Genomic DNA, 23,580 nt, shown 5'->3' with positions numbered 1-23,580 from the left:
TGTACTCTCTGCTCCACTCAGTATGTGTCACAATAAAACAGATGCAGACACGTGGACTGTAGGAGAAAAGAGACAGGTAAAATGAATATAACTCGACTTGACAATCAATTGTGACATTGCTGTAAGTGTAATAAAAACTTACTGAAAGAGTGTTAGTGTGCGTTGATGCTTGGCTTATAAAGACAGGTTTCTTTTTTAGGTTTTTTTACAACTATCATCTTGCTGGCCAGTGCACACCAGGCACTGAGGTTTTAATGTCCACTGACTTTTTTTCTCTTGTGATCTGCTGCAATAGGACTCTCTCTGTTTGAGACCTGCATTATAGTTTAAGTACTTTCCTCAGCACTGTGGATGAGTGCTGTGTCGCTACATGTAACAATAAAACTTAAAGGGGAACAGTAGAGTGGGCTGAGAAAGAATTGGTAAAGCAGGGGAAGCTTGGCATAATTATGCATATATAATCATAAAGTGAGGTAAATGTGCAATGGGAGTGCAAACTTTTAGCTTTATTTCAAGGCGTTTAACAAAAGCTTTGCCTAAATGGTTAGGAGTTACACCCATTTTCATGTTTAGTCCTCAAAGACTCAAAAGTAACTGGACAACTGACTGACAAGCATTTTCCTGGCTGGCCAAAGCTTGTTACCTCATTATTCCAGAATAAATTGAGTAGATAAAAGATCTGGAGGAGATTCCAAGTGGTGAACTTACCTTTAGTAGCTGTTCCTGGAGCTCTCAATGCTATCAATGCCAAGTCCAGAGGGATGTCAAAACAACTAGTGCATGATACTAGAATTGTTTCTCTGGTTAAGAAAAACAACTTCACTGCATCTAGCCAAGTGAAGAACACACTCTAGGAAATGGTAAGAAGAGAAAAGTATGGGGAAAAAGAAACAGCTCATACTTATCTGCCAATCATGCCGGAGTCAGTTTTATGGCATGGACATGTATGGCTTCCTGTGGAAGTGGGCCACTGGTGTTTATCGATGCTGTGATTGCTGATAGAAGCATCAGGATGAATTGTGAAGTGTACAGAGCTGTACTCTCTGCTCAGATTCAGCCAAATGCTCCAAATCAAATCAGACAGCACTTCACAGTGAAAATTGATAATGACCCAAAGCATACTGCAAAAGTAACCCAAGGGTTTCTTAAGGCAAAGAAATGGGAAAGTTTTTTAATAGGCCAGCCAGTCACCTGATCTCAACCCAACAGAGCATGTTTTCAGTTATTGAAAACAAAAATGACGTCATAGTGACTCACAAACAGCCGCAACTGACGGCAGCTCCATAAAGGTCTGGCAGACTCCAGACAGTCATTGACTGGAAAAGACTTTTTTCAAGTATCCAAGTATCAAAAAACATCCTTAGATTTTAAATTATGTTAGTTTGTCAAATTAGTTTTGAGTCTCTGGAAATCAAATCTTGATAGATTGGAAATCCACCGTGGTTGTGTACCAGTGTTGTGTCCGCACGCAACAGACAACTTAGAGAAGAGCAAAATTCATTTTGTATAATAAATTACATTTTGTATCTTTGTTACTAGCAGCCTTTTGGAAGAATGCATCATTTGTCCCAATTTCTTTACTTGAATCTATGAAAAGTCTCAAAGATAACCCAGCTTGACAGTAACAAAACAATGTTTTTGCACCAACAAGGTGATTCCCAAAGAGCTATTAGCCAAAAACTGTGGCATATCTCAGCATGTGTGAAGTGTGTGCTTAAAAGATTTGAGGAAACTGGACAAGTGGAGGATGAAAGAAGTGTCAGGAAAAAAAAACCTACATCCAGCAGATGAGCAGTATCTGAAAGTCATGTCTTTCACAAATACGAAAAATCCTGCAAAGGACCCTTCAGCTGATCCACCTACTGTTCGCTGAAGCCTCATCAGAAATGGTCTCAAGGGAAAGGCGTCTGTCCAGATGCCAGTCTTCAATAAGAGGGGCAGGGAGAAAAGGCTGAGGCATGCCAAATTACACAAGAACTGGACTGAAAATCAGTGACAAGAGGCCATGGATTGGCCTCCCCAGAGCCTGGACCTCAACATTAATGAAGCAGTGTAGGATCATCCTGACAGAGAACAGAACAAAGGTCAGCCAACACCCAAAGAAGAGCTTTGAATGTCCTTCAAGAAGCCTGGAGAACTATTCCTGGAGACTATTTCAAGAAATTACAAGAGAGATTGCCTAAGAGAGTTCAGGCGGTGTTGAAGAATAAAGGTGGTCATACCAGTACTGACTTTCAAGTTTGTTAAATTGTATAAACGCTACTTTTGTCTTATGTACTGTATTTCCATGTACCTGTTTCACATGTTTCTCATAAAATGAAAACAAATGACTCAAGACTTTTTCACACTCCTGTAACTGTGTCTCATTTTGATGGACAGAGATTGCCTGGTGATGCACTTTGTTTATGTCACAGTGAGCAAAATCTGCAAATTGATTTAAACAAAAAAATCTTGGGTATTTGCCTTGCTCTTTAACAGTGATGTGATGCATAATTGGCTAACCAGTGTGACGCAGTGATCAACCTTTCTTCTTTAAGCGCTCTCTCTTTATTAACCTTTTGTTTCAAACAAAATGTGACACTATTATAAGACGCCTTAGGGGACAAGAAGAGAAAATAAACAGCACAGGTTCAAAGGAGCAGAAAAAGCAGAGAATGAAAAGTAGAAGGTGAAAGCAGAGGGAAGAAGGGTGACCAAGCCATCCGTCTGTGACTCTTTGGTTCCGTAGTGAATGCTGTCATTTCCCCTCAAGCCCCTTTAGTCACTCATCTGTGGCCGACCTTGCGCTGCCATGTGGCCTGCTTCTTTTCTTCCACATCACACACACTGATTTGTTAGAAGCAGAATTGAACAGTTTTGTGTCATTTTGCTGCTCCTGAGCGAGTTGACGCCGCCTGGCTCTGTAAGACAGCTTGAGTGCTGAGCCAACATCCCTCGTGAATTCAGATTCCTATTTCTGCATCTGTAATCCTCCACTGACGATTTAAATTAGTCAGACATCAGGAAAACTATTCAAGGTTAGCTGCCTCAAAGCACAGCAGAATGCAAAAGCTGGACAGTCGACCTGTAGATAAATGTGAAACATGCCGGTGATATTTACAAATACCGAGCTACACATGTGTAATTTCTTTAATATTCCAGTAACAGTGCATCATATCAAAAATGTGTCACATTGACATCTCGGAGCCTCCCTGTGAGGTGAACTGCTCAGAGTTTGTTTGCTGGGTGGAAGTTGTGCTGGGAGGCTGTCAGAGCTCATCTTGGCTGGGGTGACATGTGCTCAGGCACCCTTGCACTATCACGAACTACATCTCCTCTTTCCTGATGCTTATCAGGTCCCCCAGGCGTTTTATAAAGAAGAAGCCTAGCTTTGTTTACCATTTGTTCTTCCTCATTGCACAGTCTCCCCAATCTTTAAATCATTTAGGGTCTAAAGGGCGATGCCCAGAGCTTTAAATGTCCTAGTCTGATAGGCATATGAATGCAATGGTTAGAAATAGTTAATAAACAGTCGTGTTTGACAAAGATCTGCCAAAAAGCTATGAGAGAATGTTTTTCAAACAACAAGACATGCTTTGTTGCATTAACAAATAAAAACCCATTGTGATATACTTGCTTTCCCCCCTCATTTCTTCAATTATAACCGGAAGAAAAGCTTCCAAAATTTGTTCCACCGCGTCATTGCTCAGAAGATGAACCCAAGGGTGAAACAGCATCACGGTGAATTAATAAGCCAGTGAAACTGAGGCTGAGATGCTCACTCAGGCTGAAGAAGAAATACGAGGTTTGAGTTAGACTGAAACTGAAATGTGTTTTGGAATTGGCACCTGCCCCAGTTTTAATACTCTTGAGTCACTACCATCCAAATAAGAGCATTAAGTCTTTGGTAATTGATCCATAAAACAGCTTCTGTTTAAACCTAAAATTAGATTAAGGATTCTATTGAATGAAAATAAAACCTTGAGGCTTTTCTATAATTATTACTGTATTTAAGACCCCAAAGACACTGTGGCCATAGAAAATACATTTATTTCATTATCACCATGGTGCTGACATACTCGTAATTGTTCTGTGCAAATAGGCAGTGAGTCATTCTCGTACACGTGATATACACATGCTGGGACTTGGCTTTAAAAGTAGGTCCCTCACCCAAAGAGTATCGGACCTTAAGTGTTCGTGAAAGATTTTGAGAATTTAAGAAAATAATTTTCACAGCTGGCCACTATATACAATCTGAATGTTCCCAGTAATTTGTTCTTTCTGCACTTTTTCCTCCCAGTTTGTTAATCTGTCTTGAAACTCACTATTGAACACAAAATACTTATAATTATACAATCGATGTTTGTTCTCAACAGGAGTGCAAAGTGTCCAGCAAGCTGGAAGGAATATGATGGCAGCAGTGTCCTCACCAAACACAAATGCATCTTTACAACATGAAAAAGAAACAGATCCTGAAAAGGCACTCTGTGAATCACAGGACACACCCACGTTCCCGGTAAAAGTTCATACATCTATCTCCGCCACATTATTGTTTGTTATAGCTGGTGAAGGCTTGCTCTTCAGTCCCTCTGTGGCACATCTTGAAGTTTCCGTGAGGAGCAAACGAGGAACGCAAAGAGCGAGGAGAATGGTCTTGTACTCTTTGCGGAAATTTTGGTTGAGCAGTCCATATATGATGGCATTGAGGCAGCTGTTGAAGTACGCCATAAAGTAGCTTGTGACAAAAAGCCACTCGGGTATGTTGGGTGCAACCTTCGGAGGATTTATGGCTACAGCCAGGCCTATGAGGTTCAGGGGGGCCCAGCACACGGCAAACAAGACAAACACCATAAACATAGTCAGGAAGTTCCTCACATCACTAGGTTTCAGTTTGGTCCTTTGCTCCGGTTTAACTCGGTGTTTCACCTGAATGACGAGCACCCATATCCTCATGTAGCAGTAGGACACCACCAGCAGAGGGATCAGAAAATGAATAATCACCACGGAGATAGTATAGTATGAGCTAACGGTCTGAGCAAAGGTGCAGGAGTAGATGCGAGGGTCATACTGCAGTGAGCCGACGAAGAAGTTGGGAATAGTGGCAATGGCGGTGAGTAGCCAAGTAAGACCCAGGTAGCAGAGCGTGTTCCTCAGGCTATACAGACGATCGTAGTGGAGACTGTGGCAGATGTAGCAGTAGCGATTGATGGCGATAGCCGTGATGTTGAAAATGGAGCCGATAACACTGAGGCCCATGATGAAGCCGCTGACCTGGCAGTGCAGGTCACCCATAGTCCAGTCATTGTGAAAGATGGCTGTCAGGACCAGTGGATAGGGGTACAGCGCCACCACCAGGTCTGCCACAGACAAACTCACCACAAAGATGTTGCCTAAAGAAAAAGAAAAAAAAGGAGGTTATGAAAACTGACAAAATGTGACCAAAAGAGAAGGTAAAATATGCAGGATCATGTTTGTAACTTTGCTTATTGGGACAGTGGAGGCTTGACTGTGACTTTCCCTTGATTAATAATGTGTTTCATCAGTAAACAGGGTTTTTCTCCTTAATCTAACCATGTAGTTTTAGCATTTTAGCCAAACAAAGAGTGATAGAAAAGGTCAAATTCACAACCAAAGTCAAATAAAAGTGCATAAAAGCAGCGATACATGCATCTGGTTTTTGCACATTCCCCATGTTAGGAAACCTAGCTAGAGAGGTATCCAGGTGCACTGGGAGTTAATGCTTAAGGGGTATAACCCTTCATGCATGAAAACATGATCCTGATGTTAGTATTTCATGAGCTGGGAGCAAGAATCTCTACATCCTTTTCATACTACATTATTTTTTATTGCCCCAATCTGGATCCAGGCCCATACTGAATTCTCTGTGTATGCTAATGCTGCTAGGTGTAGACGAGCGGTCTAAATGGGTCCAGCTGGAAAAATATTTTAACTACTAGGAAGCTGATTGCTGTGAAATTTGTCACACTGCAATATTTCCTAATTGGCACTTATTGGTCATTATATTAGGCACACCTGTTCATATGCTCATAAATATAAATATATGGTCAATGGCAGCAACTACATCTACACATTTAGACATGGTCAAGAAAGCTGCTGACGTTCAAGCATCAGAATGGAAAAGAAAGGCAATTTTAATGATTTTGATGGTGTTGGTGTAGTGGTGTGGGGAATTATTTCTTGACACACTTAGTGCCCTTTAGTGCCAACTGAAAATCATCAAAATACCACAGCCTACCTGATTATCGTTGCTAGCCATGTCTTTCTCGTTATGAGCACAGTGTGCCATCTTCCAAAGGCTGCTCCCAGCCACAACATTCCATGTCACAAAGCTCAAGTCATCTCAACTGGTCACTAGAGCTCAATCCAGCAAAGCACCTTTGTGGAACAGGGGATTTCTATCCTGAATCTGTGGCGCTATCATGTCAATATGAACTAAAATCTCTAAAACTAAAATGTTCCAGAACCTTGTTGAATCTATGCCACAAAGCATTAAAACAATTCTTAAGACAAAATAGGGTCCAAAGCTGTACTAGCAAGACATTCCCTAGTATATATAGTTTTTATTTTAACAAATATTCGGTGAATTCTCTGGATACTCATGTCCCTTGCAAAGACAAATTATAACTGACTTTTCATGGAGCCCCATCATCAGCTCAACCTATTTTGTCCTGTACTTTGATTAAGCCCAGATTTAGTCAATTTAGCTAGTGTGAGCAAAAAGTTATCTCCCTATGGGCAGGTCCATCCCAATAATATGCTCTTCGCAGTATAATAATGCTTCCTCGCTCCTGGGAAAATGCAGTCACATACTTAGAACGCAGTTAAAGTACATATCAACAAGGACGCGGGTGGTTTCGGGGTCCGATTACATCCAGACAAGCCCCCATCCTCCCGAGGTCAGAGCTGATTCTGGTGTGACACTGGATCTCCTCAGATGAAATGAGTTATAGAAAATGACATGTGATGTTGTTACAGTGCAGCTGTTCTGGGTGGGGAAGAATAAAACAATAAATCAAATTGTAAAGTCAGATAAGAAGACAGATAAGAACAAGATATGCTGGCGCCATAACGCAATTGTGTTGGTTTTGCAAAATAGGGATTAACCTTGTGTGAGGTTAGAGTAAATGTGCAATATGTTAAGGACAACATAAAGCTGTTGTTTTGCAGCCAATAGATCGAGTTGGTCCATCTTTTTTAGAGATTAAGCGCTTTAGTGTATGTTAAAATGCTGAGTGACAACTTATGAAGCCAGAATGTAAAAGGAGCAAAGCTCTTGCTTGCTCAGGCAACAGCTGAAACAACAGCGCTGGAAGTGGATTTGAAACATATGTGGCCATCAATCCGCATTCAGGTCCTGTTGTAATCTCTGCACGCCAACATGGCTGCGTTATGTTGTTTAGCAACCGGTCTAATTTCATTTCACTCCTGGAACTTTATTCAAACGGTGTGCTAACGAAGCAGACAAAACAAACAGGGGCACAGAATATTTAAAGTTTCATGAAGAAGAAAATCAGATGGTTGAGTTCACCATTTCCCGCCGATCTGGAGTTTTTACAGACAAGTCAATTTTCCAAGTCACTAAAACGGCACCAGCCGTCGCTCAAGCCTGCTGGGACAAAAATAAAATGCATTTGTTCTTCATCCTTGAGTCAGCTCAGTGGGCAAATCTGTCAGATTGCATTTGTGATGCTCCCAGTGCTCGCTCTGTGCTCTTGTCATTGTGCAGAGGTTTGATTCCTCGTTGACATGGCTCCTCCGTGTGTGTGTGTGTGTGTGTGTGTGTGTGTGTGTGTGTGTGTGTGTGTGTGTGTGTGTGTGTGTGTGTGTGTGCCGGCTGGACGGGGCACGGTCCGGCCAGCTCACTCTGGCTGAACCCTCTTACTCGCTTATCATCAGGAGGATGAGGTAAGTGCTAAAACACCGCTGAGAGGATCGCTGTGGAGCGGCCAGATGACTGTCTCTGTTTTGTTGGCATCGATTATTCAAACCCTGGACGAACCATTACCTCTCTACCTCGGTTTAATTAACCGACTTGGCCGGCGATGATGCTCATGACACCCAAACTCACAGCACTCAAGACCGCTCTGTCAAACAGAGATGTTCACACACGGATACGAGAACGGAGTCGACGTCTTTGGGAGCTATAATTACCAAGTGTTGAATAGACCTTAACCTGAATGCTAATTGGTTACAGGCCATTAGGGACAGCTGACACGCAGCCTTCGACTTGTCCTACACCGCTCGCTCTGCAGTGATCTGATTTTGCACTATGCGCGCACAAAAAACTTGTGAAACAAGCGAAATGTTGCATCAGATTAACTGAGACTTCTGTCCCGAGAAAGCCGCGCAACCGCCCAGTGAATTTCCCCAGTGTGAGACTCTGTCATATTTTTCTGGTGAATGAAACATAAATTGAAACAGCGCATCACAGGGCACAGTGTCAGAGAGAAACTGGATATTTGTCATCGCTTCGTTCCAACCTGGCGGTTCAGAGTAGTAAAACAACGTGGGAAATAAAACAATATATATTTTTTTTTTTTTTTAAAAGAGAGTGTGTGTATGTGTCTGGGGGGGGGGGGGGGGGGGGTGAAGCTGGAGCAATACAGAGTTACATTATGAAGATGCGGGCAAACGCAAGCAAACAAACCGCAAGACAAAACAAAAAAGGGCTGCCGGTCGATTTGGTTTTCAATCTCACTGCTACGCATGTGAATCTCTGGGGTGCGTGTTCCTATTTTAAATCCACCATCTGTACCCCATCACTCTCACTGCTCATACTGGAAACTTGATTTACTAAGCTTTAATTCACCCGACTATATTTATACACCTTCTGAGGAATTCACCAAGACATGCAGAAGGGTTTGGCAGTGCCTGAATCCATCTGAACGTCAGCAACGCAAGGCTTATTACTGCCAGAGCATACCCCGAATATAATTGCATTCAACTTAGTAAGTCGTAATCATAAATAAGCAAGAATAACCTTTTGGCAAGGACACGGGCGCTGATGAATTAGTAGTGGCGACTTCGTGACCTCGTTTTCGTGAGGCTTTTCTGGCCAGAGAGGCCCCAGAATGAAACTTAACATTAAACTGACATGAGCTGCCTTTTGGTGATACAGCCCGCTATGAGCCTGGTCAAAACCATCATCATCATCATCATCATCGCCAGAGCCCATCTACCAATCACAGGCCGTATGTCTGAGATAGGAAAAAACGCAGCAGCCTGGAGTTGAAAAGGGCATAAAAGAGGATCACTGGTACACAAACATCGTCCAGTGCAACAGGATTTCAAGGTAGGGTGAAAAGTGGTCATTTTAAAGAAGCCTCTTCCTGTCCGAGATGGATGAGCTGCAAATATGAGATTACATTTCCAGGTGTGGCTTAGCAAGATGATTAAAATAATCTAACAATGCCCCACGACCATGCTGGAAAACTTAATATCATCTGCTCGGGGGGCATGTTTAATGGAGCGTGCTAAGTGATATTCTCCGTGGATCTGTGCTGTCAATTTGAATTGGGTTCTGGTTTGAGTCACTCAAGTCCACTGACTCAATTAAACCCACCCACCCCTACTCCTGTGGACGCTGAAGTGTCACTGTAAAAACTGTGATTGGGGTTAATTAGAATCTAATAGGAGAGTAATAGTAATTATTACTCAGTAAAAACGTGTATGAGTAGTTTTAATCAAATCTAAGCAAAATTCAACAATTTTGAGATGTTCAGTTATTTAAATTTACACAGTTTTGTTTGGGGTAAATTCAGCAATGGTTTGTTGAGTAGATTTAAAAAAAATGTTTGAGTACTAAAAAAATTTAAGAAATCTAATAGATTTAACTGATGAAAGCATTTTCATTTTAATCATTGTACACTTCTGCCCATAATCCTTTGTGCCACGTGCAGGACACACGCGCTTCATGAGTGGACGTCTCCATTTTGTCAGAGGTAAGACTTCTTAATTTGTTCAAATATAAGACACGGTTTAAACAATAACGTATATCGGTTTTGAGTAAAGGTTTTAAACAGTATGATACGTCGAAATTTTATTAATAATCATCACTGTAATGATAGTATCGTATTTTTACACAAATGGCAGTTAGTGGACTGCTAGCACAAGGTCACTTTCCAAGCCTTCACGACTGTGTTACTGAACAGCTTTAACTAACCACATGTTTTACCGTATTAAAAAATATCAACGGTATATTCCGATGAGTTTTAACGTCTTTCATCCACGTTTAAAAGTTCATGAAAAGGTTTTGCGGTCAGTTGTGAGTGATTTTGTCAGCCACAGTCAGTTTTTCGAACTCCAGTTTCCAATAATGGCGGCCGCTACTAAGTTTTAAAATTACTCTTAGTAATCTTTCTGGGTCACAAAATAAACTTTTAACATATTTTCAGGCGCGAAAGTAGCTGTGTAAACATCAAATATCTGCTCGGTTTATCAAGATATCGCATGTTTGCAAAAGTGCTTCGACGTTTTCGGAGCATCTGCTACCCACCAGCTCGATAGCAAGCCGGGAGCTCGAGGGTCACTGAAGCCGCTGAGAACGGCACAACTCCAGGCACATCATTTTCAGATCACCGCGGGGTTTCGCTACTCAGTTTAAACGTAATGTATAAGTCACTTAGACAACCTAAAAATGTTATTGTTTGGTTTTTTTCAGTGTTTTATTTGTTCGTGAGTAAATCGGTTTGGCTGAGATTAAAGTTATTAGATTAGATTAGATAAAATAAAACTTTATTAATCCCCCGGGTGGGTTCCTCCTTGGTTTTTACACAGCTGACTAAACGTCAAAAATGATAATGTTGCTTTCCTTTCAGGTAATGGAAGATCCCTCAACTTAAATTCACCTGATCAGCATGGGATTGAAGTTGCAGGCTATCATAGCCAAGGTATTTTCCACAGACATTTCAGCTTGGAATTTTATTTAAAGAATTTTTTTGTCAAATTTCATTTGCATGGTGCACAGCTCCACTAATTTGTTTGCATGTTTTTGTCAGTGCAAGAGGACGCCAGGACGTCACTGATATAATTAACAACACAATTATGGGTTTCATGTTTTAATTGTATTTTAAATACATGTCTATTCTTAGTAAAAAAAAACAAACAAAAAACAAACAAACAAAAAAACACAAGTACAGGTATTGCTGGGTTTTTGTTTTGTCCCAAGAAGGAAAAACCCTTTCTGACGAACATAAACTAAATTAAATAAAAAAAACTAAATGACTAAATTAATGTAATTTACTAAAACGACACATTTAAAGATTGAACCTGTCAAGCATGTTGACAATACCTTTGTGTTGACTGTCAGCACCCAGGCATGTGCATTAACATCAGCTAATTATCGCACATAATGCTCCATGTGATGATAATTTGATATTTAACAGTTTTTTTTAATACTGCCAATTCTCACAGTTTTGTCTTAATAAATGGTCACTTATCTGATGGTAATTTTTGGAATTCTTGCTCATTTTTAGTCACCAAGCAATCCTAGCAATAACATAACCAGAAATCTGGTTATTCAGTGCTTGATGGTGTACCTTGGGGAGTCCATTGATCAACTGATCAAAGAGTACAGTGTAAGTGTTGAAGTAGAAACATTATTCTGTTTTTGTTATTCATATGTGTTTGTCAAGTTTCAAATAATTTGAGGCATTATCATGTTTTATTTGTCATTCAGCTACAGGATGTGTCCAGGAAATATTTCATGTGTGCAACTACAGTCAGAAAACCCATGTGTTTGTTGTTTCAGGATGCTGATGAGGATGGTGTGTCACAAGATATTTCTGAACAGAGGATGAAAATCTACAAAATCAAGGCTGTTGGATCTGAGGAGGATGACATTGGCATTGTGCTGGAGGGTGTGAGAGTTATGCCTGCTCTGGGCAATTTTCCAAGAGCATGCGCAATGCTGGTTGGATTGACATATGCAGTCGATCTTGCCTATCCCAAAGAGCTAAAATACACCTTGGAAGTATTCCAGAAACTTTTCCTTGAACTGGATTGTGCTAAGCTCTCACCAAAAGTGAACAGCCTCAAGAACAAGTTATTGGCTTAAACGAGGACTCTGAAAGAATGAAAGGGAAGTAAGCTCACTGAAAACCTTTGGTTTGTCTTTGTTAGATGCAGCTATCTTTTCAGTTTTTAAGTTAATTTCATCTTATTCATATCTTACCCAAATGACCTGCAATGTGTCAGGCTGTATTTGTGCTCTTCATTTTAATTTTGTTTTTTATTACCTACAAGTTTCTTAGGAATATTCTGTTTGAAAGGCAGCAAATTGGAGGAATCACTAGTGAAGCTTTTCTTTGTTTATAGTGTATGTTACTATAAAACATTGGTTTAAAACAACTTTAAAATTTAACAGAAGTGCAGTCCTGTAGCTGTAGAAATGTTACTTCCTCTTACATGTGTCTTAGATTTTCTCAGGTTAAACATCCAAATTGGGATAAAAGGTTGATTTACATTATTGATATTCCATGTACATGAGTGAAAAACCTTTGTTCTACAGTTATATTGAGTGATTCAATTTAACAAAAGATTGACAAACTAAAGTTTTTGTTTGTCAATCATAAATAAGTAACAGAGATAAAGGAAACGGTAAAGGATATTCAAATTTCAGGTTCATGTTGACATTACAGTCTAAAGATTAATTTCTTTTTTACAAAACTGGTTTACATTCATGCAGTTTATGTTGCTGTTGCTCTGTACACAAAGCTGTGTGATAAACTGTTTATGACACTAAAACAAATTTACAGCAGAGGAATGTATTTAGGAGATCAGGAGATTGTTGATGAGAATTCAGTGTATACGAGCAGAAAAATGTTATATTATAAATTACTGTGTTTTATTTTCCACAAAACAAATTACTGTTTTGATGTTTTCTTTGTGAAATTGATTCATTTTACTCAGAAAATAAGTAAAATTCATTTCATTTTCTCTTATTATTCAGTCATTATTTTTAAGGTTTATTTGGAAAATTATTGAATCCAATTTGAGTTTTACTGAAAAAACAAGAAGATTTCATTTCTTTGTAATGGATATTTTAGGAAGTTTTTACTAAACCTTTGCCAGATAGTTAGTAAATTCAAAGTAATTTTTCTCAGAGACTTATTTCATATCAATTATTTTTTTTGGTAAAGTTGGGCAATTTCAACCTTCAGTTTGAGATTTTGACCCTAAATCCAACACATATTTACAGTTTAATTCTATTAATATCTACTTTTGTTTTCTATTTGAATTTAATTAACATTTTCTCTACATTTTACATAAATCTTTTGAAATTAAAATCTACTTAATTATTTCAAGTGTCACTTTGTTGCCATAACTTTTTTAAGTAACCTCTAGTCACAGTTTTTACAGTGTGTCTAGGTTTTATTCATGACTGTGGAGCAGCTGAGGAGGGTGCAATGCATGATTTAACAAAAACTCAAGTCCATCTTCAACTCTCACTACCCCCCCCCCCCCCCCCCCCCCCCCCACACACACACACACACACACACACACACGACCTAGAGTTCGCACGGCACGGCAGGGCGCAAACTACACGCGCATGCGCAGCGTGGGATCTCTTCCTCCATCTACTTCCCTCTCATCCTTTTCTTTTTCCAACCCTCTTTCTCTCTCGCTCTCGCTCTCTCTCTTTCTGTCTGTGCCGCACTACTCTTTCTCTCTCCCGAAAGCATTTTGTGAGTGTATTTTTAGTATGGTTAACCCCCAGTGGAGAAGCGTAGTGTTAACACCCCATTGGCAGTCCTATAAGTGCCATGCTGTACACTTTGAGGATCTGGTGGATACGCCCTGTTACATTTGCGCACTTTGAAAGACCCCCTGGAAACCTGATACAAATGAAACATAAGGTACCAGATCTCGCCCCCAAGATGTTTCAGCACTTAGAATGTGAACCTCGTGCTTCCATGTACATGACTGTTTGTTTTTTGTTTTTGGGTGTGTGTTGAGGGGTTAAATGGTGGAGAGTGTGTGTGTGTGTGTGTGTGTGTGTGTGTGTGTGTGTGTGTGTGTGTGTGTGTGTGTGTGAGGGGGGGGGGGGGGGGGAGGTATATCGAGGAAGCGTGCAAAGCGAGTGTGTTGAAATGAAACAGAGCGGAAAGGTCCTGCTGCTGCTGTGTGAGGAAGCGAACCAGCTGTCTGAATAATGTGTAATGGAGAGATAGGATGTTTTCAGCACCCCGCCTGACACATCTATATCTGAGTGCGTGCTTTTATATATGTATGTAAACCTTAAACTTAGACTCCTTGCGAGGCCTAAAGAGTGACGCTGCATGAAATCGTATATGCAGGCCCTGCGCAAACAAGCAAACAAGAAGGGGCCCGTGTATAAAGCTACAGCTGTTCTTTAGCTGTATCCATGCTTCCCTTTTGGAAACTGTACAATTAAACATTCATACAAAGCGAGTCAAACCTATAAATAGCTTGTTAAGAACAGAGAGGAGATTGTTGATAGGCTAACGGCAGCAACAATTTCAGTCACTTAAGGACACACGTGGAAAAAAAAAAGCAAAGCGATAGCAGGATGGGCTCTGAGCTTCCACTGGAGTTTCAGGTTTCTATTCATACATGCGAACAAACCGAGCAGCACAACTGTGGGGAGGACTCGCGTGTGACTAGATATGTCAGCAAGCCCAATTAGAGCAGGGGAACACCGGCGCGAGGTCTGTAATCAGTGCAGTGCGCATGGTCCACCAGCCCAAGGTGGACTCTTGAACAGGCCATTTAGTCCTGGCCTGTTGTTTGAGATCAGTGGACTGTGCCATTATTTATTTATTTGTCTTTGCCAAGCAGATAATCAAATTATTCTCTGGGATCCTCAACTTCTTGCCAAAATGGCTTTGGGCTGCTGTAAAACGGGTATGTTATGTAATGTATTTGAAATTGTAATTAAAGCCTTGTTATCCCCAACACTGACCTAATCCCGCTGCCTCATTAGCATGCTCCATTAGCATTTTGTTGTGATCGCAAGGTTTACTGTGTTTTTTCGCTCGGGCTCAGAGGGCGTCCTTCGCTTTACTTTGAGCCGCGGAGCTGCTGGGTATAATTGCCTGGGTGCACGCTGCTTTCTCCTCCAGACCTTTAAGTTCAAAAACAGCAGAGTATCAGATGCACCGCGTGCGTTGCTCTCTGATATGTAGTCAGCCTCTGCAGGACATCTCGATGTTCTATTCTGCACTTTTTTTAAAATTTTTAGTAGGGAAAAAAAATCACGAGATCCGGTCAATCAAAGCAAAATAGGCTCCTGTGTCCACGCATCTGTTGCACAGCTGCCTCTCATGCCATAAACTCTGTAGGGTTTCAGGATCTTTACTGCTCAGTCTGTCCTGTGGCTGAGGAGGTGGGTCGATTACTGCTCATGTGTTTCTATGCCACACAATATTGGCTACTATACAGCTTTTACAAGTTTATTTACAGAGAGACACGACAAACTAGTAATGACTGCCAACATTTACTAACAAGAGACTATTATTTGTCATCCAAGAAAAAAGTGGGAGCAAATCATGAGAATATCTCTGCATATCATCTTTTCCTTTCACACGGGTTCTTTTATTTTGAATAGTTAGCATCAATATAAGGAATAACTTCCTGCAATCCTCTGTGCGTCTCACCTGGGTTCCGTAGCTTTTTGTTCCTGTACACGGACAGGATGACGAGGACGTTTCCCAGGATGTCTACCACGATGGTGAAGATCAGCACGCTGGCCAGCGCAGTGGACACTCCAGCCGAGGTAGCGCTCAGCCCGCAGTCGCTCTCATTCCGCAAACAGCTCGAACCGTTCACATCCTTCTCCTCTACATCCATCTCCTCCACCACCTCCTCAGGATGCAGCTGCCATGGTGGGCTTACAAGTGTTCAGATGAAAATTTGAAATTAAGAAGAAGAAGAAGAAGCACAAACCAAAAAGGCAAAATGACTTCACGGGAGGGAGTCTTGAACTTATTTGCGCATGAAACCACACTCCTCTGACTGTGGAATACTAGGAGGCTCAGAGGACGCGAGTCCTGACATGATCTTTAGAATAGTCACACGCTTTGCCCATCCTAGGGGAAGTATGAGGTGAGAAAGGTTGGGAAAGCTCGAGTTTCACGGCGGCTCTGAGTGCGGTCAGTCACACAGGCTCCTGCTGCGCGCCGCTCCAATCTGACAGGGTAGCTCTTCCAGGAGGCATGTGAGCGCTGTCCTGTGCGTAATGGAAATCCGAGGATGCAAAAGCGTGCGCGCACAGAGCAACACGGAGTCTGATGGCTCTGAGAGCACTGTGAGCAACACAACCTGCGTTCAACTTAAATACTGAAGCTCACCACTTAAAAAAAATAAAAATAAAAAAGCTGCCAGAATAAAGACTGGGGTCTGTTTCAAAATCTATAAATATACTCTGCCTCCTTAACCGCTGTGGTGTGCCATTCTTGCTGAATAACAACTCGTGTGATCCAAATGGAGACGCGGGCTGTGGAGAATCGTGGCCAGGGAAGTGCTGCTTATTTTCTAATCTGAAAACACGAGGAACTGTGACTAGCATATTCATCGTGGAGCCAATGTGACACATGATTTGTAAGAGCCTTTATTTTGAGAGCATCCAGAGGATCGAGAGAACATCCATGTGCATGGAAATGGCGCCTTCATGTGTCCAGAAGACATTCTTACAGTCAGATGCATACAGAGAAACAGAAGCTAATGATTTCATTATATATATATATATATATATATATATATATATATATATATATATATATATATATATATATATATATATATATATATGTATATGCATGCAGCCCTTAGTTGCCCAAATCGATTTGTGACATCCATTTGTGCATTGACGTAGCCTACCTATGTTATAGTCTAAGAGCTCTATAGAATGTTCTGAAGAGTATCATAAAAGTGGAATGAATATATATAATGTATACAAAGTCTCACATTTGGTCACATTTCCCCTGCAGTGCACTTGAATTTGTGTCCCTTTAGATGTGGAGAGAACGGGTGCAGTTTGCGATCAGTGTGTCTGTACGCATGAGGTGATCACAGGATGCCAGAGGGTGCAGAGTGGAGGTTTGAGCAGCTGAGGCTGAGCTCTGTCCTGACCATACGCTGACCACACAATGGCAACTCTTCTTGTTTTTTCCAGCTAAGGAAATATACATGATGTCATGTTTTTCATATTTGCATTGTATTATTTTGCTTTTAAACCTGTGTTATTGTTTACGCTGATGCATTTTACTGCCTAACTAAGCACTGGAAGCCCCCTTACAAATTCTGTCACCGCTATTGGTCCTCTACAAAACCAGTAGCAGAGGCATTTAGTTCATGCACACACAGAGACCTGCAGCACCAAATGTTTTTATCACAGAACAGTCTGTCCCACCTCAAGATTATAATTAAACTAATCAGTAGCTTTTGGCTGTGGAGCTCCCCTCACTCTCCTCAGCTCATTCTTATTCAAGGTGTGTCGCTTCCTTCTCAAAACCATATCGAAAAAAAGACCTCAGATATGTCATTGCTACGTGACTGGCCTGGGGAAAACCGTATAGCTCATATAAAATGCTGTGTGACTCGCCGCACATGTCCCCAATCTGCTGCCAGATGCGAATCAGAGTTCAAAGTGATGGATTTATGAGCAATGCCCAAAACAGCACAAAAGTTCACTCAGCAGCTACAAACCTACTGAACAGTAAAAGGACAACAAACAAACAAAAAAACTTTATAAGCCAAGTTCCTCAACCAAAAAAAACTTCTCACCTCTGCTAAACCACTATGAGATGCTCCGTATTTACAGTGTACTGCTACACAAAGCTAAAGTCTCGACTACCAATCAAATCCACATTTTGCATAGTTTCCCTGCTCGTGACAGAAAATCTCTCATGACAGTGAACTCAACTAACTGCTGGCTTAATGGTGGGAGTGGCAGGGATGAGGAGAGGGGCTGCGGTGGAAGTCAGCTTGAGTTAAAAAGGCTGCTGTCCTACATTTCTTCAATCCACAGGCAGCTAGCTCTTCAAAATGGAACAATCACAGCGCCCCACCTGCTTCAGCATCAGACACACAAACACCCACACACTCTCAGCGAGAAGGCGAGAGAGATCTACGCAGATATAAAATCACAGCATCTCCACACCTGAGAAATGTCAGTCAGTAAGGGTTGAACAGATTGTCAGTCTTTTTTAAACCCTTTCCTATAAGTGAAATTCCTGAAGCGACAAGCAGATGAGGTGTTCAGCATCTGAGTCAGTAACACAAAAGGAGTTTCCACTTGGGGTGGATGGGGACAAGATTGGACCCAAGGTGCACTTGGAAACATTGCAATCTCAGTAAGGCCGAGGCCTCTTTCTCAGTCCAACTGGAGCGTATATCCAATATCCACTACTGAACCATCAACCTTCTGTGCAATGCCTGTACTGGCTAGTTTTGCACTGAACTGAATGTGTCAGCTTGATGCAGCGGCAGACTGAAAGTACTTCTGAACTGACAGTTTGCATCAGCGTGAATGTTGCGGGTATGAATGGTGATGCTTTTAAGCCAACTGTGAAGCATTTACTTAAAAGAAACAGACCAAAAATGCAGACTCAGTGGAGGGATTTATACTACCCACTTTTATGACAACATTTTAATAATGCTTTATATCCATAGATGTGAATAAATCTAGGATTCATAGCTGAAAGTATTTCAAATTCCTAAACATAGAGGCTTTGTGTCTCACTTGCACTGACGTGAGAAGCTCCCAATATGATGCTGCTGAAATTAACAATGATGTCTCAGTATGGAGACTCTGAGTTATAAGCCTGAACTATATCTGTGTGACTGCAGAAAAAATTGCCCTAAAAGTGAAAGAAAGAAAAACATGTTCTCCAGTGGTCACTTAAATATTTGCTGCACTTAGAGACAGTGCACAAGAGAGGTGAAGAAGAGAGTGTAGGCAGGGTGGAGTAGGTGGAAACAAGTGTCAGGGGTGATCTGGAACAGCAAGAGCGATAGGGAAGGTTTACAAGACTTTACTGAGACCTGCTGTGATGAAAAAGAGGAGCTGGAGGTGGCAGAGTTGATGATGTTAAGGTTTTTATTGGAAGGGGTTATTAGTGCTGTGCCATACTGCAAATTATGATATCAATCAGATAGCAAGTAAATACAGGGCCAGTATTGCTCATAACACTACAGATTCTTTTGACTTATAAAGGCAGCTCATGTAGGGGACAGCATGTGTCATGACTTAAGAGATGAATAATCATTTTTTATTTGCAAATTAATGACGATTCATCAATTCTGAACACGTTTTAATGACCACTAAATAACTGCAATGTTACTTTCCACAATAATTAGCTAACACAACAAAACACACCGTTCTGCTTTTTGTGTATTTTTAAACTGTCTTTTTTTGGACTTTTTTTTGAGACCTGGAAATGTACCTGTCTCTAAAGGACTTTGGATACCAAACCTAGAGGATAGAAAGAAACTATCAAGTCTATCATGCCAGTACCAGCTTTGGTATTGATACTATCAATCCGCCCTCCTCTAATGGACAAGATTAGAAATGAGTACATCATAGGGACAGGTCAGGTCTAGGGCAGTTGGAGGCAAAGTTTGAGAGACATAATATTGACATTAAATATGGAGCTTCCAGCCAGGAGGACATGAAGGCCAAAGAGAAGACTCCTGTATGTAGAGAAGGAAGACATCCGGAGTGTTGATGAGTCAGAGGAGGATGCTGGAAATAGGATGAGATTAAGGCAGATGATCTATGATGACCCCTAAAAAAGCAGTTGAAAGTGGAAGAATAAGAGAGTGGCTGTAGGGTCAGGTAAAATGTAATAAAAATGTCAGGTCTGCGGGGGGTAAAGAGAGGGAATGTGACTATAATATGCACCATGGAGCCAATGTGACACACAAAATAATATTGGCATCAACTCCCCAAATAAAAGTCAGAGAAGCTGACACTGTGGACTTTCAGGAGTCAGACTTGTTTTCATCCCCAAAAACGCTTCAGGCTCTGCAGCAGGTCTGATCAAAGCAAGTTTTTGGTAGTCTGTTTTGCTTGACTGTAAAAGTCATCACATATTTTAATATTCTACAGTGTCATTCATTATAGAGGAGGAAGCCAAAATTCAGCCTGGAATAAAAGGCTCCCACTACCATTAAGAGAGGCCAGGCTTTAAAAAGACAAATACCTCTTTACAGTCTCTCTTTCTCTCCACACACACACACACACACACACACACACACACACACACACACACACACACACACGTTGGGGGGTCATTGTCCTGATGAAAAATAAATGATGGTCCAAGTATATGAGATGGGATGGCATGTCGCTGCAGCATGATGTGGTAGCCATGCTGGTTCACTGTGCCTTCAATTTTGAATAAATCCCCAACAGTGTCGCCAGCAAAGCACCCCCACACCCTTACACCACCTCCTCCACGCTTCACTGTGGGAACCATGCATGTAGAGACCATCCGTTCACCTTTTCTGCGTCACACAAAGATACGCCAGGAGGAACCAAAGATCTCAAATCTGGGTTCATCAGACCAAAGCTCAGATTTCCACTGGTTTAATATCCATTCTTTGTGTTTCTTGGACCAAACAAATCTCTTCTGCTTGTTGCTTTTCCTTAGTAGTGGTTTCTTAGTAGCTATTTGACCATAAAGGCCAAATAGATGTGTCTGCTACTGGAACTCTGTGTGACATTTATCTGGGCTCTAATCTGAGGTGCTGTTAACTTGCGATTTCTGAGGTTGGTGATGAATTAATCCTTAGCAGCAGAGGTGACTCCTTAGCCTCTTTTCCATTAGTACCGACTCAGGTCGACTTGGCACCATTCACCACAGTTTTTAGGGTTTTCCTTTAGGTTATAGTACCTAGAACTTAGGGTGACCAAATTTGATTTCCAAAAAAAGAGGACACTTGGCCCAGTCATGAAGAACTTAAAGTTTTCTTTAAACAAACAGTTAAACACATTTAAACGACATCTTCTCTGTGCGGTTAATGAATGGTGAAATAAAAAATGTCATATAGGCTTTTACAAGTCAAGAAGTGCAAAAAAAAAAAGAGGACCGTTAGTCACCCTACTAGTACCAAGAAAGTTTTTTAGTACCTGCTCACCGCTGCTCGGTTCTAAGTGATATGGGCAGGTACTAAAGTGTGACATCATCAGACTGCATGCCACCGATTGGCTGATCAGTGGCATCACTCGATGAGTCATGAGAAGGTCTTGTTCACAAAAATTAAAACCCCCACTTTTTAAAACCCAGCAACAGGAGAAATGGCTACAAAAACAAAACAAAGAGTGTCTTGGTCTTCCTTTCCTGGGCCGTCCTCATGTGAGCACATTTCAGCATAGTTCTTGATGGTTTTTTCAACTGCACTTGTGGACACAGTCAAAGTTTTAGCAATTTTCCAGGCTGACCAACCTTCACTTCTTAAAGTAATGATGGACTGTCGTTTCTCTTTACTTAGCTGTTTGGTTCATGCCATAAAATAAATCCTACAATTGTCAAATAGGGCTGTGAGCTGTGTACCAACCTGACTTCTGCACAACACAGCTGATGGTCCCAACCCCATTAAGGAGGCAAGAAATTCCACAAATGAGCCCTGACAAGGCACACCTGTGAAGTGAAAACCATTTCAGGTGACTACATAATGAAGCTCATTGAGAGAAGGCCGAGGGTTTCCACCACTGTCAACAAAGCAAAGGGTGGCTACTTTGAGGAATCTAATATATAAATATATTTAAAGTTATTGTTATTTCCATATATCTTGTTTCATATTATCTATCTATCTATAAATGTAGATATTTTGTGTATTCTAAAATGCCTCTATACTTTGAATATACCCTAACCATAGCTTCTCTGTCTGGTTTGATCACTGGTTAACATATAGTTGCAGCAACATTAGCTTTTATTTGATGTGAGCTGCTTGACTGTAACTACATTCTCTGGCAACTTCTGAGAAAATCATGAACATTTGGCCCAACTTACAGCATTTGATTTTCAGCCACTCCAAAACAAACCCACAACCATAAACCCATAAACTTGTGATTTTTAAACTATGAGCTTCTGGCTAACCACTTACCAACAAGGTTCATATTTATATACCCATGACAGAGCTGGAGAGTAATTAGCATCTCACTGATGTCATGTCCACAGTATAACCACAGCATTACACATGTGCTGTTCTCCAGGCTTTCTGAAGTTTTTCAAAGTTTTTCTTTGGTTCCTTTTTCGCTCGTTTTCTGTCCAGTCCTTCTACCTGACCATTTCAGAGGAATGTTTGGTTTGGTTTCTTAAGGCACCACACACTGACCTGTGGATCAGTCATGAAAAAAGATGCAATAAACTCAATGGATGAACCAGTGTTGTGTCACTCAAAGAACCAATTTTAAATAATATAATTTGGCCTTTGGCAGCACGGTAGAGCAGTGGTTAGCACTATTGCTTCGTAGCAAGAATGTCCTGGGTTCATATCCACCATCTGGCCTGGGCCTTTCTGTGTGGAGTGTGCATGCTTTTGCGTTTACGTGGGTTCTGGCTTCCTACCAAGACATGCGGTGAGCGCGGTTAGGTTAATTCTAAATTGTTTATAAGTGTGAATGGTTGGCCCTAGCGATCTGTTCAGGGTGTACCCTAGATGGGACAGGATAGATAGATAGATAGCTTTACAGGCACTTTGTTGTTAACAGTCTGTCGCAAAAAACACAGTTTGTTCCAATTTGTTTAGTTGAAGGTACAAAAACTGCCAAAGACAGTTTGACAGACATAAAACTGTACTTTTACACCAACAAGGTGTTTCCCAAATCTCTGCATTGTGTCCAGTATGTCATTAAAAAAAACTTGGAGGAAACTGTACAAGTAGAAGTGACGGACATAAAAACTACGCAGATGAACAGTATCTGAAAGTCATGACTTTAAGAAAACAGCAAAATCCAGCAAAGGCCTGGATTTGCTGGACCTGCGAGATCCAGCTGACCCATCCAAGTAATCCATCTACTGTTCACTGAAGCCTCATCAGAAATGGTCACAGTGGAAGGGTGGCTGTCAAGAAACCATTCACAAGGAAGAGAAACAGGGAGAAAGGGGTGAGGTATGCCAAGTTTACAAGAACTGGACTGATATCGGTGGCAACAGGTCTGATGGAATGAAGACTACTCAGAGAAATTACAAGAAAGCTTGTCTAAGAGTTTAGACTGGGTTAAAGAATAAAGGTTGTCACACCAAATAATAACTTTCAAGCCTGTTAGAACTGTACAAGCTCTGTTTTTGCCTTCTGTACTGTGTTGCCATGCATGTTTAAATCAATAGATTTATAGCAATAAATGACTGCACCTACTTCCCATTTTCCTAGCAAAATATAAAGAAATTAGGGGTGTCTCAAGACCTTTTGTACAACAATTTGTAAAATCATAAAAATTTCTATATACTATAAACGTTTCTGCAATATTAAACAATAAAAAGTATAATGTAATGCTATACAAAACTACATTTCTACAAACTGAACTCTGATTACACAACCTCATCAGATGATGGGTGCTTTTTAAAGTTCTGTATAAGTGTTAATAAGAAAGGCGACACACTTAAACACACT

General features: G+C 41.0%; 1 protein-coding gene and 1 long non-coding RNA gene across 3 annotated transcripts; one reads left to right on the top strand and one right to left on the bottom strand.

Moving 5' to 3' along the window:
- Nucleotides 1–4,106: 4,106 nt before the first annotated feature.
- On the bottom strand, nt 4,107–16,000 carry mtnr1c (melatonin receptor 1C). Its single transcript, XM_080900397.1, has 2 exons — nt 15,618–16,000; nt 4,107–5,369 (listed from the first exon to the last, which is right to left on the bottom strand). The coding sequence occupies exons 1-2, from the start codon at nt 15,808–15,810 to the stop codon at nt 4,504–4,506; spliced, it is 1,059 nt and encodes a 352-aa protein (XP_080756523.1). The 5' UTR covers nt 15,811–16,000; the 3' UTR covers nt 4,107–4,503.
- Nucleotides 8,609–12,809, top strand: LOC308408227. Of its 2 annotated transcripts, XR_013973760.1 has the most exons (5): nt 8,609–9,292; nt 9,900–9,941; nt 10,818–10,889; nt 11,475–11,576; nt 11,750–12,809. It is a non-coding gene; the product is annotated as an uncharacterized lncRNA (long non-coding RNA). The 2 variants fall into 2 exon arrangements; XR_013973761.1 differs by lacking the exon at nt 8,609–9,292 and having other exon boundaries at nt 9,885–10,889.
- Nucleotides 16,001–23,580: the final 7,580 nt, after the last annotated feature.

This window comes from Rhamphochromis sp. 'chilingali' (genome assembly GCF_963969265.1).
Source record: "Rhamphochromis sp. 'chilingali' genome assembly, chromosome: 13".
In the NCBI taxonomy this organism is placed as follows: domain Eukaryota; kingdom Metazoa; phylum Chordata; class Actinopteri; order Cichliformes; family Cichlidae; genus Rhamphochromis; species Rhamphochromis sp. 'chilingali'.
This window is presented reverse-complemented; position numbering and strand designations above follow the sequence as displayed.

What these genes read in the sequence shown, in the direction of transcription:
- mtnr1c (XM_080900397.1), bottom strand. Translation starts at nt 15,810, where the DNA reads ATGGATGTAGAGGAGAAGGATGTGAACGGTTCGAGCTGTTTGCGGAAT. An exon ending in CAAAAAGCTACGGAACCCAG is followed by an intron (nt 5,370 to 15,617) that starts GTGAGACGCACA and finishes CTTTTTCTTTAG; the next exon opens with GCAACATCTTTGTGGTGAGT.